This window comes from Oryctolagus cuniculus, chromosome 12, assembly GCF_051225735.1.
Source record: "Oryctolagus cuniculus isolate XC-2025 breed Fujian yellow rabbit chromosome 12, ASM5122573v1, whole genome shotgun sequence".
In the NCBI taxonomy this organism is placed as follows: Eukaryota; Metazoa; Chordata; class Mammalia; order Lagomorpha; family Leporidae; genus Oryctolagus; species Oryctolagus cuniculus.
The window spans coordinates 78,356,253-78,378,911 of record NC_142878.1 but is presented as its reverse complement, the minus strand read 5'-3'; the positions used below and the strand labels follow the sequence as shown (position 1 = coordinate 78,378,911).

The 22,659-nt window shown below is 38.3% G+C and overlaps 1 protein-coding gene and 1 pseudogene across 1 annotated transcript in view; both read left to right on the top strand.

The window, feature by feature from the left end:
• PYGO1 (pygopus family PHD finger 1) overlaps positions 1–15,225 on the top strand; it is a 50,810-nt gene extending 35,585 nt beyond the window's left edge. Inside the window, exons 2-3 of the mRNA XM_008268969.5 lie at positions 6,210–6,295; positions 7,342–15,225. Of these exons, the coding sequence (XP_008267191.2) occupies positions 6,210–6,295; positions 7,342–8,466 (1,211 nt within the window). The 3' untranslated portion in view covers positions 8,467–15,225. The remainder of the gene's footprint in view (positions 1–6,209; positions 6,296–7,341) is intronic.
• LOC149123109 (grpE protein homolog 2, mitochondrial pseudogene) lies at positions 375–1,227 on the top strand (annotated as a pseudogene).
• Positions 15,226–22,659: the final 7,434 nt, after the last annotated feature.

Below are 22,659 nucleotides of genomic sequence, written 5' to 3'. Positions count from 1 at the left end.
AATCCAGGTGTCGATGAACAGATAAGTGGATAAACACAATGCAGTTTATGCATACAGTGAAAATTAGTCTTTTTAAAGATTTTATTATGTTTATTTGAAAGGCAGATTTACAGGGAGAGAGAATGATAAAGAGAAGATCTTCTATCTGCTGATTCACTCCCCAAATGGCCGCATTGGCAGGGCTGGGTCAGACCGAAGCCAGAATCCTGGAATTCAATCCTGATCTCCTAGTGGGTGGCAGAGGCTTAAGTACTTGGGCCATCTTCCACTGCTTTTCTAGGCACATTAGCAGGGAACTGGATCAGAAGTGGAGCAGCCAGTACTTGAACTGGGGCCTATAAGGGATGCTGGCATCACACACACACACACAAAAAGTGGCAGCTTAAACTACACTATACCACCAGCCCCAAATTATTCAGTCCTAAAAAGGTAAGAAATTATGGTCTCTTCACTTGGAATATGTACGTATGCACTGCCTCAGTCCTCCTGAGTGGCAAACATGACCATGGAGTCGCTATGGGTTGTCTGGCAGCTGGTGTGGCACCTCCTGGCCTCAGATACTATGTAGGAGAACAGAAGATGGCTGTACCCATTCAACACAGTTACCCAACAAACCACTGGTGAAGACTGCAGTTCTGAGGACCCTCCTGGTGAGCTTGGGCCCTTTCTTACTGAATGAGCCTTACTGCTAAAAGCTGTGAAATTGGATATAGAAGTCCAGTATTTAACTATAAGATATCAGAGAGCTATGGCTGATTGTGAAAACATAAGGAGGTGGACCAAAAAATGTGTGGAAGATGCCAAGATATTTGGAATCCAGAGTTTCTGTAAGGACTTGATGGAGATGGCAGACATTTTGGAGAAGACTTCTAAGTGTGTTTCTGAAGATACAAAGCCTGGAGACCAGACACTTAACTGTGGAGAAGGTCTTCTGGCGTTGTCACTACCAGAAGCAAAGCTGAAAAATCTGTTTACTGAGCATGACATGGAGAAGATAGTACCTATTTGTGATAAATATGACCCTCATGAGCATGAACTCATCTGTCACGTGCCAGCTGGTGTTGGGGTGCATCTATAGGTCAGGTTGGAGTGTATGGCCATCTTAACATATTAAGTCTTCCAAACCATAAACAAAGAGTGTCTTTCCATTTAGTTATGTCTTTAATTTCTTTCAACAGTATTTTGTAATTTGCAATGTAGAATCTTTTTGCCTCCTTAGTCAAATTTTATTACTAAATTTTTTTTTTATGAGAGAGAGAGAGAGATAGCCTCATATGCTAGGTTGTCCCCAAATGTCCAGGCTGGCCGAAGCTGGGGCTAGGAACTCAATCCAGGTCTTATGTGGGTGACAGGAACCCAGTAATTTGAGCCATCATTGCTGCTTCTCAGATTCTACATTAACAGGAAGCTAAAGTCAGGAGCCAGAGCAAGGTATTGAAACTCAGTATTTGTATGTGGGAAATGGGCATCTTAACTGGTATCCTACTTTCCTATGTATTTTATTCTTTTTGATGTTGTTATAAATGGAATTTTTCTTAATATTTTGATTATTCATTATTAGTTTATAGAGATAAATATTGAAATTGTATCCTGTAACCTTATGGAACTCATTTAATAGAGGTGTGTGTACATGTCTTTGTGTGTGTGTGAGAGAGAATTTTTAGTGTTTTCTATATGAGATCATACCTTCAGAAAACAGATAATTTTACATCTTCCTTTCCAATCTTGATGGCTGTTGTTTCTTTTTCTTGCCTGATAGTTTTGTCTAGAATTTTTAGTATAATATTGAATATCATAATCTTTGTCTTGTTCTTGATCCTAAAGGGACAACTTTCTGTCTTTTATCCTTATGTATGATGTTAGCTGTGAGTTTTTCATAGATACCCTTTATCAGGATGAGGAAGTTCCCATCTCTTCACAATTTCTCATATTTTGTAGAATTTTTTTGTTTAAATTTTTTATTTATATAAATAAATTTCATGTATCTCAAACATACAATTTTAAGTACATAATGACACTTCCTACCCCATCCTCTCTCTTTCCCTCATTCCCACTCTTCCACTTGCTTCCTTTCTTATTTTTCTTTTAATTTTTGGAATAATATACTTTTATTCTTGAGAACAAGTTTTATCATTAATTGAGGAAGCACCTAAGGATACAAGGAATGGAGTTGGGCACTTAGGCTTATCTAAAACTTATGAGACATAAGAATATCCTCCACTTAATATGCTAAAATGAAGTAAATCTTTGAGAACAAATTTTACTGTTAACTCTCAATACAACTCTTTGAGGACAGAGATCTTGGATGGGAAGTAAGTGCATAGTGACTCCTGTTGTTAATTTACAATTAACACTCTTATGTATGACGTCAGTGATCACCTGAGGCTCTGGACATGAGCTGCCAAGGCTATAGAAGACTTTTGAATCCATAAACACCTTCAATATTTAGACAAGGCCATAAGCAAAGTGGATATTCTCTTCTCCCTTCAGAGAAAAGTATATCCTTCTTTGATGACCACTTCTTTCCACTGGTGTCTCACCCACAAAGGTCCTTCATGTAGGACACTTTTTGCCTCAGTGTCTTAGCTTTCCATGCATGAAATGCTCTTGTGAGCTTTTCAGCCAGACCAGAATGCCTTAAGGGATGATTTTGAGGTCAGAGTGTTACTTTAAGCAGTTGTCTTTCTCTGAGTCTGCTGTATGGACTGCTTCCCATGTTGTAGTGTTCACACCTCTTTTAATTTTTTTAAAGATTTATTTATTTTATTTGAAAGGCAGACTTATGCAGAGGCAGAGAGAGAGAGAGAAAGAGAGAAAGGGGTCTTCCATCCACTGGTTCACTTCCCAGATGGACGCAATGGCCTGAGCTCCTCGGATCTGAAGCCAAGAGCCAGAAGCTTCTTCCAAGTCTCCCACATGGGTGCAGGGGCCCGAGGACTTGGGCCATCTTCTACTGCCTTCCTTGGTCATAGCAGAGAGCTGGATCGGAAGTGGAGCAGCCGGGACTCCAACTGGTGCCCATATGGGATGCTGGCACTGCAGGTGGCGGCTTTACCTGCTACGCCACAGCACCAGCTCCTGATTTTCTTAAATCAAGAATTTTGTTTTGATTTTTTTGTTTGAAAGGCAGCGAGAGAGACAGAGTTCTTCCATCCATTGGTTCATTTCCCATATGCCAATAACAGCTGTGGCTGGGCCAAGCCAAAGCCAGGATCCAGGAACTCAATCTGGATCTCCCATGTGGATGGCAGGGACCCAAGTATTTGTGCCATCACTGCTGCCTCCCCAGTTGTGCATTAGCAAGAAGCTGAAATCAGAAGTGGAGCTAGGACTCAAACCTTGGTACTCTGATATGGGATGCAGGCATCTGAAATGGCATCTTTATTCTATTAATGTGTCATATTAAAATGACTGCTTTTCATAAGGTTGAATCTGCTTTGCATTTCTGGGAAAAATCTTACCGAGTAATGATATCCTTTTACTGTGCTGCTGAATTTGGTTTGCTATTATTTTGTTAACAAGTTTTGCATCTATATGAGGGAAATTCACAACATCTATGGTCAAATGAAGTTACAAAGTAAGCTTATTTTGGTGCAAAAAATTTTTAAATTTATTTGTAACACACCTCTTCCATGAATGTTCTGAACACCCCTCCATATATATATATATATATATATATTTTTTTTTTTTTTGGAAAGTAAAAGTAGCGAAGTTTATTAGGGTAGGGACATCCGCAAGAATGGATGGGCACCTCTCCAGACAGGACCTGAGAGAGAGTGCCATCTCCCTCATATTTCTGAGATGTTGGTCTATAGTTTTATATTTTTACCCTATCTTACCTTTTCTTACCCGTACCTTACCTTTACCCTACCTAGGTACCAAGGAAATACGGGTCTAATAGAATTAATTCAGAAGTGTTCATACCACTTTTACTTAAATGAGCATTGTTTTAAGTGCCCAAGTGTGTGGTAATGTGTTATATAACAATGTAAAACTAACATGAAGTTAGTGAAAATGAATTAAAAGATGAGTCTTTTGGCACAAAAACATTTTGAAATCCAGGCATGCTTTTTTCATAGTGTTTGTTTCCATAAACTTTTTGAAAACCCTCATATAACAGAGAAAAACAACCATGAATTAGGTGCCTTCTGATGGAAAAATGGACCATCACCTGTGAAGCAGTCTTGCAGAAAACAGTAGCCTAAATCGGATCAGTTCTCTAGTCTAGATCCAACTATCAATGTACAGGAAATAAGGAATGTGTTAAATTAGGTCAGGGGATTACAGTCAGCAATATTCAGATATATAAAATATTCCAGGCAGGAAAACATAAACCACACTCATAATTTAATGTAATTTATAATATAATTTTATGTAAGGAATGGGTTGCATAGGTATTGAAGAGCAAAGAAGAAAAAACTGAAGTAACATGGAGAAATAACCGCAGGAAGAAATTTCCACATCTAGGGCTTGTTGAACTGTGTTTACCTCTCAGATAAATAAATCTTCTAGACATTATTAAATATGATATTATATCTGGAATTTGCCTCAAAGTAGTGTGGGAGGAAGTGAAGTGGAAGCCATATTTATTTGTTTGTTTTTAAAGATTTATTTATTTATTTGAAAGTCAGAGTTACTCAGAGAGAGGAGAGGCAGAGAGAGAGAGAGAGAGGTCTTCCATCCGATGGTTCACTCCCCAATTGGCCACAATGGCCGGAGCTGCACTGATCCGAAGCCAGGAGCCAGGAGCTTCTTCTGGGTCTCCCATGTGGGTGCAGGGGCCCGAGGACTTGGGCCATCTTCCACTGCTTTCCTAGGCCATTGCAGAGAGCTGGATTGGAAGTGGAGCAGCCAGGTCTCGAACCGGGGCCCATATGGGATGCCAGCGCTTCAGGCCTGGGCTTCAACCCAATGCGCCACAGCACCGGCCCCATGGAAGCCATATTTAGAAGATAAGATTGACCATGTATTGATGGTTGTTAGAACTGGTAAATGGACATATGGTGTTTACTTTTCTATTTTTATGTATGTCCAGAATTTTCCATAATAGAAATTTGATTAAGATGGACCAAAAATCCACTTATAAATGTTTTAACCTCTTAAATTCACAATATTTTCCTTTGCTTGATCATATTCTGTTGAAAAAATAATTTACAAGCATTGTTGCATTTTGGTAATATTGTTGAAAATTAATGACATTTACTTTTGATGCCATAATTTTAGTTTTAGAAATGACTTGAACATGCATATAAAGACATTTATACGTAGATTTTTCATTGCAGCAACAAGAAAGATTTGGAAATAATTTAAACATGCATCAATAAGTAGGGGGAATGAGTTTTATGAATTATGGTGTAATTGTACTATGGAAAACTACTCAGTTATTAGAGAATAAAACCATTCTATATGTAGTAATATGGAATGATCTTCAAGTAAAAAAGCAAAGTACAAACTAGTCTTTACAGTATACCATCATTTGTCGTCCCCCAAAGATACATTGTACAAGTACTTGAATTTATCTAGATTATCTTTGGAAAGATAGGCTAGAAACTCGAATAAAACGAGGCTGGCGCTGTGGCTCAGCAGGTTAACGCCCTGGCCTGAAGCGCCGGCATTGCATATAGGTTCCGGTTCTAGTCCCGGCTGCTCCTCTTCCAATCCAGCTCTCTGCAATGGCCTGAGGTAGCAGTAGAAGATGGCCCAAGTTCTCGGGACCCTGCACCCACATGGGAAACCTGGAAGAAGCTCCTGGCTCCTGGCTTCGGATTGGCACAGCTGCGGCCAATTGGGGAGTGAACCATCGGATGGAAGACCTCTCTCTCTCTCTCTCTCTCTCTCTCTCTCTCTTTCTCTTTGCATCTTCTCTCTCTGTGTAACTCTGACTTTCAAATAAAAGTAAATAAATCTTAAAAAAAAAAAAAAGAAACTTGAATAATAGTGACCCCAGAGGCAGGAAACTGGATGACTGAAGGTTCAAATGTGGGAAGAAGACTCCCTTTTTCCCTGAAAGAATAATAAATACGAGAGCACAGATGAATGACTGGTTTAGGCTGAAAATGGGAAAGACTTTAAAGAACAAAGAAAAAAGTCTAACATTACTTTTATCTAACAAAATAGTTAATTTATTAATGAGTGAATATAATATTGCTATAAGAGATTTAAAATGATTATACTTAAAACTGTAAATATTTGGATTTTTTTTTTTTTAGGTGGTGATAGTGGACTGGATGGGTTAGGAGGACCAGGTGTACAGCTAGGAAGCCCAGATAAGAAAAAACGCAAGGCAAATGCACAGGTAAGTTCACATTTTCTTAAGTGACAGTTTTTCTATTTAGTACAGCAGTACTATTAGTCTCATGAGGTAATTTGTGTGGATTTTGTTTCCTATACTCATTCAGAACTTGATTCTGAATTATGAGATGATCATATTTTTTTTTGGGGGGGGGGGAGGTGTGACTGCAACCAGGGCCTGTTAGCCTAAAGTAGAAATTATAAGAAATAAATATGGACAGATGAATTAAAATGCTTCTTCATAAATCTAATTTAAAGGTTTTAAAAATGATAAATGCCTGTCATTTTACTAAAATATCTTAAAATATATGGAAACAATTTTTACCTGAAGTGATATTCAGCTATTATAGTAATTCAGTATTATCTGTGTATCATGAAGCAGTCATTAATGAAGCCATCCTTTGCTGTAGTCTGTGATGGTAGTAAACAATTATTTATACAGACTTCCACGGTTTTATTCTCTATAAATTTGAAGCACTTTTTTTTTTTTTGGTAAAGGCGTCAGATAAGTATTTTTGTATTCAGATTGCTTTTTCCTCCCTTTAGGCAGTATCTGTTAGAACTTGCAGTTGACTAAAACTGGTGGATTATTTTCCATTCTGAGGCCTAGAGCTTAGTGTTTTGGGGATGATCTAATATGTCTCCCTGAAAAAATTTATACTATTTGTGTATATAAATGGTATTTTTGGTAAAATGCTTTAATATTTTAAATGAAAGAGTCTAGAGTTACAGGTAAGCTATATTAAATGAAAATTATGATGGTGAAGTTTCTTTTGAAAGTTAAATACATTGAGGGTTTGAGGTAACAGTGGACTTGATCTCATAAAATCATTTTATTTCCTAAGTGAACAAAACCTACATATTTTATCATCAGGTATAATTAAATGTAAACATTAATTATAATTGAAAGGTTAAGTAGAGAAATTAAAATTTCCAGACACTATGAGAGAAATTTGACTAAAGCCAGATTTGTAGATATTGAGGTAACAGAACAATTTAAATGACTTCTTTGATCTAAAACCTGTGTTTTGCTTTACATTCTCATTTCAGGGACCTTCTTTTCCTCCATTATCTGAATATGCTCCACCACCGAATCCAAACTCTGACCATCTAGTGGCTGCTAATCCATTTGACGACAATTATAATACTATTTCCTATAAACCACTACCTTCATCAAATCCTTACCTTGGCCCTGGTTATCCTGGCTTTGGAGGCTATAGCACATTCAGAATGCCACCTCACGTTCCCCCGAGAATGTCTTCCCCATACTGTGGTCCTTACTCACTCAGGAATCAGCCACACCCATTTCCTCAGAATCCTTTGGGCATGGGTTTTAATCGACCTCATGCTTTTAACTTCGGGCCACATGATAACTCGAGTTTTGGAAATCCTTCTTATAATAATGTACTAAGTCAGAATGTTAACATGCCTAATCAACACTTTAGGCAAAACCCTGCTGAAAACTTTAGTCAGATTCCTCCACAGAATGCTAGCCAAGTATCTAACCCTGATTTGGCATCTAATTTTGTCCCTGGGAATAATTCAAATTTTTCTTCTCCATTAGAATCTAATCATTCTTTTATTCCTCCCCCAAATACTTTTGGTCAAGCAAAAGTACCTCCCCCAAAACAAGACTTTAGTCAAGGAACAACCAAAAATGCAAATCAAAATTCCTCTGCTCATCCACCTCATTTAAATATGGATGACACAGTGAATCAGAGTAACATTGAATTAAAAAATGTTAATCGAAACAATGCAGTAAATCAAGAGAACAGCCGTTCAAGTAGCACTGAAGCTTCAAACAACAGCCATGCAAATGGGACACAGAATAAGCCACGACAACCTAGAAGTGCAGCAGATGCATGCACCACTGAAAAAAGCAATAAATCTTCTCTCCACCCAAGCCGTCATGGCCATTCGTCTTCCGACCCAGTGTATCCTTGTGGAATTTGTACAAATGAAGTGAATGATGATCAGGATGCCATCTTATGTGAGGCCTCTTGTCAGAAATGGTTTCATCGGATCTGTACTGGAATGACTGAAACTGCTTATGGCCTCCTAACTGCAGAAGCATCAGCAGTATGGGGCTGTGATACCTGTATGGCTGACAAGGATGTCCAGTTAATGCGCACCAGAGAAACTTTTGGTCCACCAGCAGTGGGCAGTGATGCATAATTGGAGGTGTTAGCTGAAGTGTTTTTTTTCTCCTGTGTGTTACAGAGATTCAGTAACACAGGATGTTAATGTTTTACGTTGTTTTCTAAAAATGCACATGCAAGAAAGTTATTTACCTTTTAGTTTGTATTAATAGTCCACTTCACTCTAGTGCAAATTTTGTATTTCTTTGCTATCTTAAGTGAGAATAATGTATATGGGGGCGCTTTAGAAACATTTATAAATAAATGTTAGTTGTTATTATTTATCATAAACATAAAAGCCTCTTGAAGCTTCAAAATAATATATAACAAATGTAGGCAAGTTTAACTTTTAAAAGTTAGAATCTTGAAAAATGTATAGTTTAGAGCTAAACTTCGCTATACCATATTAAACATTTGGTTCAAGGATCCATTTAACATATTTTCAGAACATTATATATGTAGCTATAACATGGGGAAAACATGCCTTTTAATTAATTTTTTTAAAAAACAGAGTGCAACACCAAATTCTTCCTCCAATGGGGTCTTTGAAATTAGTGAAGTCTGTTTTTTAAGCCAGTCTTTCCCTTTTCTGTTTGTACAGATACAAGACAAATCTTAGCAGATAGTGGATTCTTAGTATTGGTTGATGAACTTGGATTGTACCACATGAAATTGCTAATATTGGATTTGTTGAAAACTGACTGCAATTAGTAACATTGATATAAAGTGTGCTTCCAATTGTGCTATTTAGAATTATGTTAGTGTTTATACTCTTAATTTTCTTTGATTATTGAATTGTTTTGTGATGGTTTATTGTTTTACAGAGAAATAAATAATTTAGCATCTTCAGAAGAATTATGAATGCTTTTTTCAAAATATGATTTTAAACTTGGACAGATTACGAATGAAGACAATAGAAATAACAATTTTGCCTTAGAGGGTTCTGTTAGCAAAAGGATTTCTCAGTGGTGGTTTGAAAAAATCTTTTCTGGAGATCAGAATTTTAAAAATGAACCTCAGGGAAGATCAAAATCCATTTTAAACAAAGGTCAATTAAAAACCAAAATGAAAACTGACTCACAAACAACAATTTGTGACCTTGCAGCAGACCTAGAAGTTTCTGCTGTGACTGGGAAAGTGTAAAAATGGGCCTAAGAGTACCCTCTAAAGAGAAAAGAATGGAGACAATTGGAGGCTTGCTCATTATGATGCAGAACAACAGAAACATATTAGTAGAGCAGATCACAGCCTGTGAAACCTCCTCCAAATACTGTATGACAGTTGATAGCAATTTATACAATGATTGGATGTTAGTAAAGCTACTAAATAATGTACAATGTTTTCATTGTGACCAGAAAGTTTCTGAAGACTGATCTGCAAAAGGCATAATTAATTACTACTATTTAAACTTGAAACAATGATAGCATCAGTATATTGTCAAGAACTTAAATTATGCATGGAAAAAAGTTAATTGAAAAGCAGTGTCCTTTGGTTAAGCAAGAACCCACGGTTGTACAGGACAAGACCTGACCTCATATATCACAAGCCACTAAAATGAAGGTATTGACTTGGGCTATGAAATTTTGTCACGTCCATCCTACTTACTGGACTGCATCTTTTTGACCATTTGGAACTTTTTCTTCTAAGAAACAACACATTCCCAAACTGAAAAGAAGTAACTGGAGAATCTCAGCAATTTATGCAGAAAAACAAATGGTGAGTTTTGTAAAAGTTAAGTGTTTAATATCCTCTTGGAGGAAAACTGTTAATGCTCCTGACCCATATGTTGATTGAATAAAGCTTATTTTTTAAGTGTTCTAATTTTGACCTATAAAACAGAAATTTCATATGGTACAAGGTAATGTGAGCTTTTGTCATTTGCCCTTAACTAGTTACAGATGAGTACAAAATATTTTCAGTAATTGTAAAACATGTATAGTTATAATTTTAGGAAATGAAGTGATGTAAACTTCAATACTAGGTAACTTCTTTGTGTGAAAGTTTTACCAGTTGAAGCGGGTTAAAATATTGTTGGCTCTGACATTTGGTGGTGTTCAGTAGCATATCTGAAGATCCTGTTTTGCTCACCTTGTAAGTTTTGAGAGATACATAATTTTCTAGATGTTTAAGGACTTGATTATGTTTTCATTGGATCTCTCATGTGTGTTGATTTTTAGGAAATGATCCACTCACGGCATGCTGTGTGCCCATTCCTAGCATCAGATCGTGATTTCTTGTAACTGAATAGAGCTAGATAGGTATTCTGAGTAGAACTTCCCAGGGTTCTCAAGAGTTAACGCTTTACATGGTAGTACTTGAGTTGTGCTCATTGCTAAGACTGATTATGCAGCTTCTTAAAACCTTTTTTGATTATAGTTTCATTGGTTAGCTGTTTTTGTGAAAATGAAATAACCTCTCCCAAGCAAATCTAAAGATACTTGATTTGTAATGTGATTCATTGATTTTCTATTTTTGAGTAGTTGTTTTTAAAAACTTAACAAACAGGTGAATTTTTATTCAAGTGTTCAGCTCTTCAAAACATCTTCCTCAAATAAGACCATGTAAATATTCAAAAGAAAAACTTGTGGTTGATTCTGACAGTGAAATCAGCTAAACTATAATCATAGCTGATTAATGTTTTCATGTGTTTGAATTAATTTTCTTCTAGGTTACACATTTGTCTCCATATAACACTGAAAAGTTACATGGATGCTTTATATAGGAAAGGGATGAACTCCAGGAATGGTCAGATTATAATCTGTCCAACTTGATCCAAAGATGGTTATTATACAGATTGATAAGGCTTTCATATGACAAATGATGAGCTGTCCTCAGCTTTAAAAATACATAATGATGGAAAGAAATACAGGTATAATCGTACTTTTGGGGATATAATCCTTTTCCTTCACTGAAAGGCCTTGTCTCCCATACACACATATATACAAAGACACACACATACAAATAAATAGGAAATATTGGAGTTTCCCCTACATTCTCAAGTTTTCTGACGTTCAGCCTGACTGTCAGCATCTAGGCTCACTCTTCAGAATCGGGTTGCTGACAGAAAGCTTTAAAGCATCTCTTCCTTTCTCAGAACTTGATTTGCTGATTCACTAGAGAACTCCTAGTCCACATGGTTCTAGATGTTACTGGATTCACAGATACTGAAACAGCTTAGCTTGTAATACAAAATAAATTGTTTTTCAAATAGAGTGCTTAGAATTAGATTTGTGGTCAGTGTTTTCCTCTGCGTGAGATACTGTCAAGTACTGCTATTATTCTTATTATTCAAATTAGACAGTTATATATATGAAACTGAAGATTTTATTGTACTGAGGCTTGTTCATCATAGATAAACACAATGTGAAGATCCATGTTTTTGATGGATTTTTAAAGACTCCCAACTTAGTCTGTGGCAGGAATAAACCTCTTAATAGTATGGCTCATCATGATATCGGCTGACTTTAGTCATCCAAATAAAATAGATGTCAAGAGTCTTTATCTAATATTCTTTGAGTCTTGTTTATCTTGAACAAATTAGAGTGTTAGTACTTATTATCCAACATACTGTAGTAATTGTATTTAATAGTAAGAAAATAGATAAGCAATGATTTTTTGGAAGGGTATTCTAAAATTTTTTTATGGTGTATAGAAGTTTCATATGCATGAGCATTTGTGCTATTTTAGATTTCTTTTCATTAAAAAAGTTGAAAAGCATCCAGATTCCCAAAGTTCACTTGTAAATAGTGACTTAGAACTCAAGATAAAATGATTAGATTATTAGGGAAGTTCATAAAAGCTTATTTAAACCATAAATGTAGTTAAATGTTAGGCTCATACTGAGGTATCAGTTTTATTTAGGGAACCAATCAAATGTAAGAGAAAGAAGCAGAGGTCTTTCCTTATTAGTAATATGATCAGAAGGTTAAGTTCTTCGGAATGGGTTGTCTCCCACTATCCTCTTACTATCCTAAATTCTCTGGTGGAATGCTGTATAGGCAGGCTTGCCCTTCTCTCTTTTGGATACTGTGTGCATCAAAATTTCTTGTCTTTCCTCTCTGATCAGAAATACTGTTTCTTTGTGTGGCAGTGGTTGGCTGGAATTTAAGAGAAAAGCATTCTACATTATGATATGAATGAAGATAGTGGAGAAAGTGACATTAAATTTCTTTTTCAAGAATATATTCAGAATGAATCCTTAATATATAACATTTCAGACAACATGACCATATTTCAGGCACCACAGGAAGCAGTATTTTAGCAAATTAGGTTGGTTTTATTTTAAGAATACTTCCAATTTCCTGTAAATTGTTATGACTTCTCACAGCTTCTTGTCCTCAAACTGAGGTTTTGTTTTTTATTTCCAAATTTTAGTAATGTCTCTTTTTCTGTTTATCCAGTGGAAGAGTATAAAATTTATATCCACATCTTACAACTCTTAATGGTAGAAGGGTGGGAGTTTGGAAACACTCATGAAGGAAGGGCACTGGGGATAGCTTTAATATCTCCTAAGACAAGCGGCCTAGGGGAAATGAAAGGAAGAAAGTGGCTGTGTGTGTATGCCAGGCATTAATACGTCAGAGCTTACCTGCATTTAAGTAAAACTTCTAGTGAAACCTGATGGATAAGCTTCATCTTTGTCATATTTTATCAGAAATACATTACTTGGAATTAGATTAAAAGTTACGCTAAATGCTTGTACCTTTCTTGTTCTGTAGATGTGTAGATGATGTTGCTTGTTAGTTAAAATATTATCTTTTATAAAAGAAAGTCCTGCTTCTTATCATGATGTATGTGACTTAAATGATTGTTTCATATTAAAACTATTTCTTCCTTATGTACTGTTTACATATACCTCTTTTTGGGATATTAGTTCAGTACTTTTATACAAATCTGAGTGTGTTCCACATTGGTGACATGTATTTTTGCAGTAATTTTTTGTTTTGTTCTTAGAGCATGTCTAGAGTAATACATGCACTAGTGCTGTGGTTTGTGGCAAAATTACTGTAATTCAAATTGGAAAATAAAATGTTTCCAGACGTTGTCCAACATTTATTCCTATGGCAAGTGAAATTACTATGTAATACTAATTATTTCTTATGATGGTATGTTTTAAGCTACTCTATGAAGTATATGAAACATCAATATTTGTGGATTAGTAGATGTTCTGATGTCTTTGAAATGTGAGAGAGAGGTAAAATTTGGTGTTAGCAATTCATGACACTAATAATACAGTAAATACTTCTTAAAATTTTGATCTTTCACTTACAGATATAATTTACTAAAGAATTAAATGACAGTTCATTTTAGGACTTTTGTTTTTTTTGGCCCATTCTACTACAGTTATATAATAGACTTTGAACTTATGCTCATAGTTCCCTGCCAAAAATATTCACTCCACTATCACCAAAATAAATATTAATAATGGTCTTCATTTATTAAGATGCCATAAAGCTCCTGTATTTTATTTGGAATTTGTAAGTTGATACAATGACTTAAAAGTTGTTGACTTTGTACTCTGATGAAAGAATTTTAAAATAAAAGTAATAATCAAGATTTTTTAAATGTTTGATCTTAAAGATAAAATTTTAAGCTTTTTGTCTTGGAGGCGTTTATTAACAGTATCAGTTGAGCAGTCTTATATTGCCATTGAAACAAGTACCTAAAATAATTATAATAGTACTTGACCAATGCAAATTTATATATTTGAAATTACATGCTTGAAAGATAAAAAATGAATGCTTGTGAGTGCTAAAACTGCATATCTTTATAAAATATTCAAATGTTTAGACTCACCAGTTCAAACTATCTTGAATTAACAAGGTCTTACTATATCAGTGACTATATTACAAAATAAATGACTTCCTATGTTATGTTAATGATCTCTGTAATGCATTACATTTAGCATGGTTGTGGTATATTTTGTACTTTGATTGTTGACTCTTGATAGGATTGATATAGCAATAAATCTGATTCAATCAATATTTTTTGGAAATGCCAGATACCATACTGTGTCATAATCCCATTATAATAGACTTAAATGCCCAATCTTTTTCATATTTTTTATGTCAGAATTTAGTATTACATGTTAGGGGTTTATTTTTGTGTGATATTTTCACATATAATGTTTTAGAAGTGGGTATGTTTCAATTTAAATCATAGAGATTTAAAGAAGTATTAGTATTAAATGACTCATGAATTGCATTGTGGAAAATTTTAAATAAATTATGAAATTAGATACTAGATCACTCCAAATTGTTTATATTTTTATATGGTTAATATACAGTTTACAGAACATAAAATTGGCTTGATGACTAATTGAATATGGTAAATAATGGATAGTTTGCTTAAAGCCTTCCAAATATTACACCAATTATATCCTCAATTCTGAATTACCTTGTAACAGTATATATAATGGTAAGCCAATTTTTTGAGGTATTTAACTCTTTAAATCTTCCCTCTCTGATCCCATTCCCTTCTTCCCTAAACACCATGCTAGAATTTAAAATTAGAGTTTAATTTGTCTTCCACATTTTAGTTTTTTATTATGTAAATAAGTAATAAAGACAGGTAGTGGTTCTGCTGTCAAGACAGTCCATGTTGTTGGCCATTCTTTTCAGGGATAATGTTAATGTCATTTGTGCATCATACAAGGAGTGTCACTCTATAGACCTATACTGTTAGTAGAAATACTGTGTTGCAGGCTTTCTTGAATAATATGTATTGTAAGTTTGTTTCCTATAGTGTTATTATGCTTCAGATTCTTTTAAATAAAGCTAGTTTTTAAAGAGAAAAACTGTTTTTTAAAGTGTTTGATTTTCATTAGGACAAGTAGGTATAAGAATCTTGGCTTTAGATGGTAGATGTGCAAAAGAAGATTAAGCAGGATGATAGCATGCAATCTATCAGAAATTTAATTTAGGGGCCGGCGCCGTGCTCACTTGATTAATCCTCCACCTGCGGCGCTGGCATCCCATGTGGGCACTGGGTTCTAGTCCTGGCTGCTGCTCTTCCAGTCCGGCTCTCTGCTGTGGCCCAGGAGGGCAGTGGAGGATGGCCCAAGTGCTTGGGCCCCTGCACTCACATGGGAGACCAGGTGGAAACACCTGGCTCCTGGCTTCGGATTGGCGCAGCGCCAGCCATAGCGGCCATTTAGGGGGTGAAACAATGGAAGGAAGACCTTTCTCTCTCTCTCTCTCACTGTCTAATTCTATCTGTCAAATAAAAAAAAAGAAAAAGGTTTTATTGGGGCTGGCGCTGTGGCATAATGGGTAAAACCGCTTCCTGCAGTGCCGGCATCCCATATGGGCACCAGTTCAAGTCCTGGCTGCTCCACTTCCAATCCAGCTCTCTGCTATGGCCTGGAAAAGCAGTAGAGGATGGCCCAACTCCTTGGGCCCCTGCACCTATGTGGGAGACCCAGGAGATCCTGGCAGTTGCAACCATCTGGGGAGTGAACCAGCAGATGAAAGCCCTCTTTCTGTCTCTCCTCTCTGTGTGTAACTCTAACTTTCAAATAAATAAATAAATCTTAAAAAATTTTTTTTCAAAAGATTTATTTATTTGAAAGAGTTACAAGGAAAGACGGAGAGAGAGAGATCTTCCATCCACATGTTCACTCCCCAAATGACCTCAATGTCTGGAGCTGCGCCGATCTGAAGCCAGGAGGCAGGAACTTCTTCCAGGTCTCCCGTGCAGGTTAGGGGCCCAAGGACTTGGGCCATCTTCTGCTGCTTTCCAATATGCTGTAGCAGGGAACTGGATTGGAAGTGGAACAGATAGGACATGAACCAGTGCCCACATGGGATGCCAGCGTCACAGGTGATGACTTTACCTGCTACACCAGAACGTCAACCCCAGAAATTTGATTTTATATTGAGGAGAGAACCAATATTTTTGGTCAGGACTTTATAAAAACTTTTTTCTGTTGAGTTTATATGTAACACTGATTTCCTGGGCTTCCTTATACTATAAGCATGGGACAGATATTTAACACAGGGTTACAACACCAGTTGGATACTTGCATCCCATATTGGAACTGCTGGGTCTTAGTCACAGTTCTGCTCCCAATTTCAGCTTTCTGTTTGTTTGTGCTCTGGGAAGGCAGCAGGTAAGTGGCTAAGTCCCTGCCACCCACATGGAAGAACTGGATTGAGTTCCTGATGCCTGGCCCAGTTTGAGCTGTTGTAAGCATTTGGGGAGTGAATCAGTGATTGGGAGATCTCCCTGTCTCTTACTTTCAAAAAAAAAAAATTCTTTTGAAAGAAATAGGATAGGCCGGTGCCGCAGCTCAACAGGATAATCCTCCGCCTAGTGGCGCCGGCACACGGGGTTCTAGTCCCGGTCGGGGCGCTGGATTCTGTCCCGGTTGCCCCTCTTCCAGGCCAGCTCTCTGCTGTGGCCCGGGAAGGCAGTGGAGGATGGCCCCATCCTTGGGCCCTGCACCCCATGGGAGACCAGGATAAGCACCTGCCTCCTGGCTTTGGATCAGAGTGGTGCGCCGGCCGCAGCGCACCGGCCACGGCGGCCACTGGAGGGTGAACCAATGGCAAAGGAAGACCTTTCTCTCTGTCTCTCTCTCTCACTGTCCACTCTGCCTGTCAAAAAGAAAAAAAAATTAAAAAAAAGAAATAGGATAACATACTTGTGTTTTGATTTTTAACAAATTGAGATTTGATTTCTGTTAATACAGAAAATTAATTGGAGAAGTCTACAATCTTAGCAGCCAAACTGCCCCTAAGAGGCAATGTTTTGTAGCAACAAGAAGAATAGACTTGCTTGAATAATAAAATTAGATTCACAGAAGACCTTCAGAGTATGTTTGAAATATCTATCAGGTGACTTGAGTCTGTTTCATGAAAAAAAAAAATACTAAATGTGGCATGGCATGTCAATTGATGCGAGGTTGGAATCACAGATAATGGACATGACAAGATATATCAAGATGAAATTTGAATGTGTGAAACTAATAGAAGGGGAAAACAAAATGTGTACCTTAGCTGCTGTAGGAGATGGAAGAGATACAGATTTCTAATCAAATTTTATTATGAATAGATGCTATAAATGGTGATAAAATGAAAAGATAAAGTTGATTCCAATGCCAAGATAAATATAAGGAAAAGAAATATAGAAAGAAAGTGTGAGCCATGCTAACGCAGAAGCCTGACTGACTTAGTTCAAAAGAAAAAGTTCGCAGTCAAAAGTTCTAATCTGGGCAATGACATCTAAACATTTCAAAATGCAAAAGATGCAGTAACTTTGCTGAGAGAAAAATACAGCTTTAGGGTTTTTTTTTGTTTTTTGTTTTTTGGTTTTTTTTTGACAGGCAGAGTGGATAGTGAGAGAGAGAGACAGAGAGAAAGGTCTTCCTTTTTGCCGTTGGTTCACCCTCCAATGGCCGCCACGGCTGGCGCGCTGCGGCCGGTGCACCGCCGCGCTGATCCGAAGGCAGGAGCCAGGTGCTTCTCCTGGTCTCCCATGCGGTGCAGGGCCCAAGGACCTGGGCCATCCTCCACTGCCTTCCCGGGCCACAGCAGAGAGCTGGCCTGGAAGAGGGGCAACCGGGACAGAATCCGGCGCCCCAACCAGGACTAGAACCCGGTGTGCCGGCGCCGCTAGGTGGAGGATTAGCCCATTGAGCCGCGGTGCCGGCCAACTTTAGGTTATTTTTAACTCCAAATACAATAAACTTAAATACCAATCTCAAGAGAATAAGAAAAGAACAAGAAACTAAAGAAAGCAGAAGGAAGGAAATAATAAAGAAAAGAATAGGAAATAAAATACAAAAAAGCTGAGAGGAATAATAAAGCCATAAGTGGGTGACTTTAAAGGTTAATAAAACTGGTGTGCATCTGGTGGGACTGCCTTTGTAAAATGGTAGGCAGAAATATCGAGGATGAAAGGTAGCAAATAACAGCAGTGTTTGAAGCCAGGTATGGAGCTGGATTTCTTGTCACTGCTGTACTGCTTGTGAAAACAGGCTAAAAAACAAAGCCCCACGGTCAGCAGGCATAGTGAGCTGCTATGTGCATTGCTGGGATCCCTTAGGGGAACTCCAATTCATGCAGCCCTCTGCTAATGCACCTGGGAAAGCAGTGGAAGGTGTTTCAAGTACTTGGATCCCTGCCAGCCACGTGGGAGACCTAGATGGAGTTCCTGGCTCCTGCCTTCTGCCAGCCAGATTCTTGAGCCCATCTGGGGAGTGAACCAGCAATGGAAGGTCTCTGTCTCTTTGTCACTCTGCCTTTCAACTAAATAAATATATCTCTATGAAAAGAAAAGATGAGCCCAGAAGAAAGGGAAGGAGGGAGGAAGGAAGGAAGGAAGGGAGAGAGAGAGGAGGGAAGGAAAAGAACGAACGAAAGGAGGGAGAGAAAAATAAAGAACACTAAGTCAGAATTTCATGTAGGAAAAACAGCTAAGTGGCATCTTTTGAAAGTTTATCCCACTCAAGATGAAAATACAAAAGCCTGAGACTCTAAGATAAGTGTATTTAGGATCTTGAAAGGCAGTATGAACAATAAAGGTAGAAATTATGAAGCCCTGATAGTCATCCATTCAACACTTGTCTTCAGCGTGTCAGCTAGTGCTCTAGATGCTAAAACCATAGGAATAAATCGACAAAAATCTCTGCTTTCAGATAAGAAAGTACATAGTATGAAGAAATAAAGAAAACAGGAGTAGACAGTGCTGGAGTCGGTAGGAGAGGACATGTAAATAAGTTCATGATTTTTCATAGTTTAATAAAAAGACATGTAAGTAAATACTTGAAGGAGTAAGGAAGACATTCATGGATACAACTGGAGAAACAAAATCCAGAGAGAGGTAAATTGCAGGTTTAATTTTTGCAGGGTGAGAGAGAGACATATACACCTTAAACTTGTTCCTGAGTTCTTGCCTCCATGCGGGCAAGAATTCAAGGAGGAGGGCCGGTGCCGTGGCTCACTTGGTTAATCCTCCACCTGCGGCGCCCGCATCCCATATGGGTGCCAGGTTCTAGTCCCGGTTGCCCCTCTTCCAGTCCAACTCTCTGCTGTGGCCCGGGAGTGCAGTGGAGGATGGCCCAAGTGCTTGGGCCCTGCACCCCATGGGAGACCAGGAAGAAGCACCTGGCTTCTGGCTTCGGATCGATGCAGCGCCGGCCGTAGTGGCCATTTGGGGGGTGAACCAATGGAAAGAAGACCTTCTCTCTGTCTCTCTCTCTCTCACTGTCTAACTGTCAAATAAAAAAAAAAAAATTCAAGGAGATGCAGATAAAAGGAAGCAGGGAGGTAAGGTTTATGTAAAGACAAAGGGTGAGGTACACACTTGGGAGTACATCAGATATTTGATGTTGCTATTTACTAGATTTCAGGTAGTCTTTTTATAGGATGGGGTGGTGCCTGGGCAGGGATCTAATTGAATAAAGTAGGCAGAGTTTGGGGCAGTGCAGTGGCATGGTGATCTCTAGGAGTTTCATGGCATCTGTTACCCAACATGTGTGGCTGCAGGGCATGTGTTGGAGTCTAGGATTATGGCATGGCAGGGACTGGGAAGTGAGGCTCAGGTGTGTGGTGGAGAATGGGTGTACCAACCTGCAGCCATGTTGCTTTGCCATGGCGGGAGATGGGGTTTGGGCGGTATATTCTTCAGCTCCTTCTTGCTACCTCCCTGCCTGTATCACAGTGACCTGCGCGGGGGAGCATGACTGGCATATTTCACCCTGTGTGGGTGGAAGGGAGTAACAAGAGGAAGTGTAAAAGAAGAATGGATCAGAAAACAGGAAATCAGGTAAAGCAGAACTTTGTAGGTAATTGTAAGGTTTTGGTTTTTATTCTGAGAGAAGATAATTAGAGGGTTTTCACGGGGAAAAGAACATTCATAGTGCTGTGCTGAAAATAGATTAGAAGAGTGGTAGTTTTGAAGGAAGAAGAGTGATTGGAAAGCTATTTAGAAATCCAGTTCAGGGGCCGGTGTTATGGCACAGCAGGTTAAACTGCCTCCTGCGATGCAGGCATCCCATATGGGTGCTGGTTCGAGTTCCATCTGCTCCACATCCAATGCAGCTTCGTGCTAATGCACCTGGGAAAGCAGCAGAAGATGGCTCAAGGACTTGGACCTCTGTGACCCATGTGGGAGACCCAGATGAAGCTCTTGGCTCCTGGCTTCAGCCTGACCCAGCCCCAGCCATTGTGGCCATTTGAGGAGTGAACTAGTGGATGGAAAATCTCTCCCTCTCTCTGTTTCCTTTTGTCTCTGTAGCTCTGCCTTTCAAATAAATAAATCTTTTAAAAAGTTCAGTTGAGGAATGAGGAGCATGAAAAGTATATCTTGTTTGGTCTTAATTCAAACAAAATGACCATAAAGCCACACAACTGGGGAAATCTGACCATGAACTGGAATTAAATGACCCTGGGAATTACTTAGTTTTGCTGTTTATAGTACTAATAATGATGTCTTCATGTCGAAAATGCTCATTTTAAAAATGAAGCACACTGAAATACCTAATAATTCTATAACTTGCTTGAAAATATTTTGGGAAAAAAGCACCAAGAGCCAACAAAACAAAACCCACAAAAAATCAGTAAGGATATGTAAGATTTAAAATGTACTTTTCAATGATCACATGCAGGATTTTTCAATTGGTAGTTAAAACATGACCTTTCCTTGTCTCATTGAAGAAGTATATGGAGATACTGAACAATTTTATATTTTTTAGAAAAAAATTTAGTGAGTTATGTATTTTAAAAGTCACATTTTATAGGGCTGGCGCTTTGCAGTAGGTTCAGCCTCCACGTACTGTGCAGGCATCTCATGTGGGGGCTGGTTCATGTCCCTGCTGCTCCTCTTCTGATCCAGCTATCTGCTAATTGCCTGGGAAGGCAGTGGAGGATGGCCCAAGTGCTTGGGCCCCTGTACCCATGTGGGAGACCTGGAAGAAGCTCCTGGCTTCAGTTCAGCCCAGCTCTGGTTGTTGCAGCCATTTGGGGAGTGGACCAGTGAATGGAAAAACCTCCTGGATTGGAAGAGGAGTAGCCAGGACTCAACCCAGCACCCATATGGGATGCTGGCACCACAGGCAGAGACGTAATCCACTACACCACAGCGCCTGCCCCCTAAATTCTTTCTTAGAGAACCCTGAGACAGATTGAGACAGACTACAAGAGAAAACCATGCACATTTATTTAATATAAGTTTATACGGGATGAGAGTATGTATAAAGAAGTGATAAACCAAAGAAATGGTTAAACCCAAGCATTTTTGAGCTGGGTTTGATAGAGTGGAAAGTCACAGGAAAATGTGATAACACAAAGAGGATGAGCTAACTGTAGTAAACTGGGGAGCGTTTATCCTGGCCTGACGAGTCTTCAGGGAAGAAGGGTTCCAGAGAGGTCAGAGAGCCCTTTTCAAATTGCTTCAGGTTAAAATATTCAATATACCAAGGTGTCAAATTTTGGCATAGCCTTGAACCCCCTCAATAGAATTAATCTGGTTTATTATTATTATTTTTATTTGAAAGGCAGAGAGAGAGTTCTCCCATTTCGTGGATCAATACCCCCTCACCTCACCCCCTTGCTACACACACACACACACACACACACACACACAGTGCTCACAACAGCTAGGGCTGGACCACACTGAAGCCAGGAGCTTGAAATTCCACCCAGGTCTCCCACATGGGTGGCAGCGACCCAACTACTTGAGCCATTATCTGCTGTCTACCCAGAATGTGCATTAGGTGGCAGGTAAATTGGAAGCAGAGTAGCCAGGACTCAAACCAGGCACACTGAGATGAGAGCATCCTAAGTGGTAACAACAGCTTTGTCAAAAAACCTGCCCCTACCATAGCTTTTTAAAAGCACCTAATCTCATGGGAAACTTCCCTTAGCCTATCCACCAAGTTCTAATCCCCACTTATTGGGACACCTGCGGCCTGTATTCTTCCTTACTCATTGAGGGATGAACTTGTTCGACCACAGGTGTCTCTGTTGTCTGAGGCTGAAGGGCATTGATAGTTTATGTATGCATGTTTCATTTATCTTCACATTCATGACTATGCTTTGGTGCACAACAGTTCTTAGTTTTGTTTCAATTTTTCATTTTTTTCTTCATGGTTAGCACTTTTTATGTCATATGTCCTTTCTTATTCCAAAATCATATATATTATCATTTTTTAAATTTCAAGCTTTTATATCTTTGGTTCATCTGAAATTCATTTTTGTGTGTGATACCATATGTGTACATAGATCCA